The 4,761-nt window shown below is 44.2% G+C and overlaps 1 protein-coding gene across 1 annotated transcript; it reads right to left on the minus strand.

The window, feature by feature from the left end:
* Positions 1-2,654: 2,654 nt before the first annotated feature.
* Positions 2,655-3,441, minus strand: LOC127299198 (uncharacterized). The gene has a single exon (XM_051329127.2). The coding sequence runs from the start codon at positions 3,391-3,393 to the stop codon at positions 2,911-2,913; it is 483 nt and encodes a 160-aa protein (XP_051185087.1). The 5' UTR covers positions 3,394-3,441; the 3' UTR covers positions 2,655-2,910.
* Between the last annotated feature and the right edge of the window lie 1,320 nt (positions 3,442-4,761).

Below are 4,761 nucleotides of genomic sequence, written 5' to 3' on the forward strand. Positions count from 1 at the left end.
CACATATTTGTAATTTTAAGTTTTCATTTTAATTCTTCTTAAATTTTGAGCGACAAGAAAAATATTAATAGTTTTTTATTAAATTCAAAGTTTTGATCAATAGAATAGGTTGATATGTTTATGAAACTGGATATGTTTTATTTTTGTGAGCGTTTTGGTATGTTATATGCATTTTTTGATATTGTATGAATGAGATATGAACGTTCCAAGTTTCAAGGAATTTATGGAATTTTGTTTTTTAAGCGGTTAACTTTTTGTTCCATGGCTAGTCTAGCCACGGGCACAAACATGTGGGTGATACCTTCGATTTGTATTCCGGATTGTAGCACTTGAAACTTTTTCCTAGAGACCTAGGTTTATCGAATGGGAAGATTGCTTTTGGTGGAAGATCACTCGAACAAGACTCTTAGTTTTTGTCTAGTGTTTGCTTTACTGGGTTCACCTACAACTGTTAATTAGTAAATGGGATTCCAAGATAAAAAGAAGTTCACATGTGTAAATATGCTGAAATAAAGATCATATAATATGGGTGATGCGTCCTAAGAACACCATAAGTTGCATGCCGCAGCCTTTATGGATCTATTATCACCTCAAATTCCTACACAGAGCGCAAACTCTTAGTATTGAAATAAATCAAACAATATCATTAGGATCAGTGACATCACCATTACTCTCCAGAAGATAACCACAATATCAACCCAATAACGTTGTCACTTGACCACAGAGTTGGGACATGCCACTACTCTATTCAAACCTCATAATACCTTTACCGATCTTTGCAGGCTTGGGTACGTGTCAAGCCTTAGGATCGAGGCATGAAGATCGGAGACTAGAAATGGATCATGATTACCATACTACACAATATCCCACAAGTAAAATAGATGCACTTGATGCTACAAGGCTAGGCCTCAGCTTATAGTCCATCAGGACTATTTACACATGATTAGATCAACAATCATAAATATTGTATTATGAATCTCAAACAAATGAATATAGTAAATAGTCTTACAATGTCGCATATCGCAAATGAATCAAGATTACAAGTATGTGAGAGAGGACGTATATGTGGATGATGGTGAGGCGACAGAGTCGATTGCGGAAGTAGAGCTTCAGTGTAGATTGGATCAGGCTATGGTGGCAAACTGTATTTTTCTCTCTATGTGTCTCCCGAATGCCCTGGTACCATCATATTTTATAATGGGTCTGATGAGATGAAGCCGTCGTGGCATTTAAATGACTTTTGAAGCGTTAAAGGAAATGATCTCAAATTATGTTTTTTAAAAACCTCCAATCTTTATTTGTAGTTGTATATTATCTCTAATGTTTCTCATAATTGTATTCCATCTATTTGGAATGGTGTTATAGGAATTACCCTCCAAATAGGAAAGAATTTTGGATATAAACAATATATAGTTGAAATCCTTAAAAATGGAATCTTGTTAAAAATGAATATCTTTAACCTTATAGAATTTCCTAAGGTTCTTTATATTTTCATTTCTTTGGTTTGGGAAATTTATGAAGGTTGTTTACACTCATAGCTCACATGAGATGTAGAATAACAATTTTGGTTTTCCTTTCTGAGAGAAATCTCAAATGGATTCCCTTCTCTTTGGGAGGTACTTTATATGATCTTGTAATAATGAAAAATGAGTTTAAGATACTTATAAAGAATTTTGAGTATCTGATGTAGTGGCATTACCGCTAGCATACAAAAATGGATAGATGACAATATTTAAATAAACATGGTTTTCAGATGATTTGGAAAGGATCATCTTAACAATAGTTTAGGCTCACTAAGGGGTTATCCTAGGGTTTATCAAGCTCATCTCTACACACGATCAACTAGTCGATGTACTGACAAAGCCTCTTGGTGCACCATTGTTCATCAAGTTCAGAGACAATCTGAACATGGGACTCCCACGTCCAGATTGAAAACTATTTTACGATTGCAAACTATTTTACGATTGCAAACTATATTTCTACACTTAGATTGCAAACTATTTTACGATTCGTGCACTCAAATTTCACTGTGTTTCGAAAGGTTCAAACCTACTAAGACAACATAATTATCCCGGACAAAGTCATTTTCACACAGAGGACCCCCATTCCGCTTCCTTTTTTCCAACACTCACATTATTTTTGCAGATGTTCCCAACACTCACACTTTGTTTGCTTTGTGCTGCTAGCTGCTTTTATGCTCGCTATAGTACACCTCGCCGATCCACGATCCATCAGTAAAAAGCATGCGCATCCACATCTGCTCTCTCCTTCTAGCAGCTAGCAGCCGTGTATATAATTGACATATGTTTTGATACACGTAGATGGACGGTACGGTAATGAGTAAAGCAGCTCCCAGGAAAAGTTCAATGTGGTCGGCCAAATTTTTATTCGGATTAACTTAAGGACGTGGCTAATTCCTGGTTAACCTGGAATTAGCTTAATCTCGATCACCTGGTTTCATGTGTAATTCACGTGCAACTACATGTGCAATTAGACATCCATGTGTAATTATGAATTGCACGAATCACAATTCAAATCTAACGGTTGTCGAATTAATCTGAAACTAACTTAATTTCCGATCAACCTGAAATTAGCAAACCGCTTAACTCAAACGTACAAACCGAACATGAAAGTTCAAATGAGTGGATACAGTGACAAGACGTACGACGATGCATGCTGCTCATCACTACACGGCTCACGGTACATGTGCATGTGAGCTAGCTAGCATGCACTCGATCTGACACAACACGAAGGACACGAACGGTACTACACAATAAACTCGATGATTAACTAGCAGCTGATCAACGACGATCAACGATTCGAGCTGCAGACGAACTTATTTGCTAAACACGCTTGGCAGAGCAGCCAGCCGTACGTCGTCGCTGCTGGACAGAGAGAGCGCTTGACCTCCTAGTGCTTCTTGTAGTAGACGACCTTCATCTCGGAGACGCCGTGGCAGTTGCCGCCGGGGACGGAGTGCTCGAAGCACTTGTCCTCGTTGCAGCCGGCGGTGGGGCAGTGGCCCAGCAGCGGGTTGCCGTGCGGCGTGACGGAGACGTGGATGGCGGAGCTCGCCTGGTCCGTGCTCACCTCGTAGTAGGCGCCGCCGTCGTGGCCGAGGTGGAACTTGGCCACGGCGGCGCCCTGCGCCGACACGCTCCCCGTCCACGCGCACACGTCGAAGGACTGGTGGTTCCCGTGCGGGAGGAGCATCCCGTTGCTGAAGAGGAGCTTGCTGTCGGCGACGGGGGCGATGCCCAGGTTCAGGTCGTGCCCGCACAGGTTCTGCACCGTCACCTTGTGTCCGCTGCAGTCCTGCTGCCCGGCGGCGCACGTCGCCGTCGCTGCCACCGCCAGCAGCAGGAGGAAGGCAAGGGGCTTGGAGAAAGCCATGGCTAGCTTGCTGTTGCCTGTTGGTGCTGGGAGTGAAAAGAGAGTGATGTAGAGGCTGGTGTTGGTCTGGGTTGAGGTTTAAGGCTCAGGGTGGGACGGTATTTATAGGAAGGGAAAGAAAGGGTTTACCTTAACTAATTAGGGCTTTGGCACGAAGGTTCGGGATTGTGGCCGACGTCTGGTCACTACCTAGTCTGTCAGACGTGGTTAAAAACTTACTTAATTAGGGCTTTGGCAGGAAGGTTCGGGATTGTGTCCAACGTCTTATCACTACGTAGTTCATAACTGGTTAACATGTCCGAATTATTTTGTAAAGTGATCATGCATGCAGATTGCAGATGCGGGGAATCGATGGGGCTGGAGAACTAGAAATGTTTTCTTGGATTGTATGGTAGCATGTGTCGGTAACAAGTTCTAGGAACTATGCGTGACGCTAATAAATCTTGGAAAATTTCCAAGACCAAAACAAGGATGCATGACATGTCTTTCAAACTTCAGTTTAGTTATGCATTGCTAGTAAGATGGAGGACAGGGGGAAACTCGGACTTCCGTTCCCCTCGCGTCGCTCCCTCCAGGCGGCCGAGGGGGCGAAACCCTAGAGCGCCGCCGCCCGACCACCCCTCCTCCTCCTCCTCCTCCTCCTCCTCCTGCCCTGGGTGAAAACCCTAGTTCGTGCTTGGGTGGTGGCGGTGTCACGATGTCGTTCCCCTTCTTGAAGGCACCGTCAGGGGCTGCTGGGATGGTTGGCAAGTTTTTTCCGTTTTTGGTGGTGGGTCTTGGCGATGCTTCTTTCACGGCGTCGAGCCAGGTCTGGAGCTTGATCCGCAAGATTTAGTCTGGTGGTGTCTGCTGCTCTTTGTCTGCCAATCTTCCTGGTGCGCCTTCGTTCATCAGCGTGTGTGTCCTCTAAATGGTGTTGTGGTTTGGCGGTGGCCGTGGCGTGGTTTCTGGTGCGGCAGCTCGTCTTGGTATCTCCTATGAACTTTGGGTAGACTCTGTTGTGGTGTGTTCTTGGGGGAACCTCTCTGCCTTCCGACGGTGCGGCGCCCTGCGATCCAGAGCGAGAGGGATGGGATCCCTCTTCAGAGTCAAAGGTCGTGAGCTGGTCTCCTTTCGCTCTTGTGGCAGCGATGCAACCAGTGTGTCTGCGGATGATGCTCCCTACTGCTCTTGCTTCTCCTTGTGTCCGCGTTCAAGAAGACGATGACCACTGCGTGTCAAGCAAAGCTTCTAGTTTTATCTTGTGTTTGCTTGTTTCAGTGTGTCCTATAAGCTATGTTTGCTATGTATGCACTCTGCATCTGCCGATTTCGTGGCTTTATTAATTTAAAACTAGTCTTAGGTCTTATGTTTAAAAAGATGGAGGAC

Source organism: Lolium perenne, chromosome 5 (assembly GCF_019359855.2).
Source record: "Lolium perenne isolate Kyuss_39 chromosome 5, Kyuss_2.0, whole genome shotgun sequence".
NCBI classification, from domain to species: domain Eukaryota; kingdom Viridiplantae; phylum Streptophyta; class Magnoliopsida; order Poales; family Poaceae; genus Lolium; species Lolium perenne.

Coding starts and splice junctions, on each gene's coding strand:
- LOC127299198 (XM_051329127.2), bottom strand. CDS start 3,393: ATGGCTTTCTCCAAGCCCCTTGCCTTCCTCCTGCTGCTGGCGGTGGCA.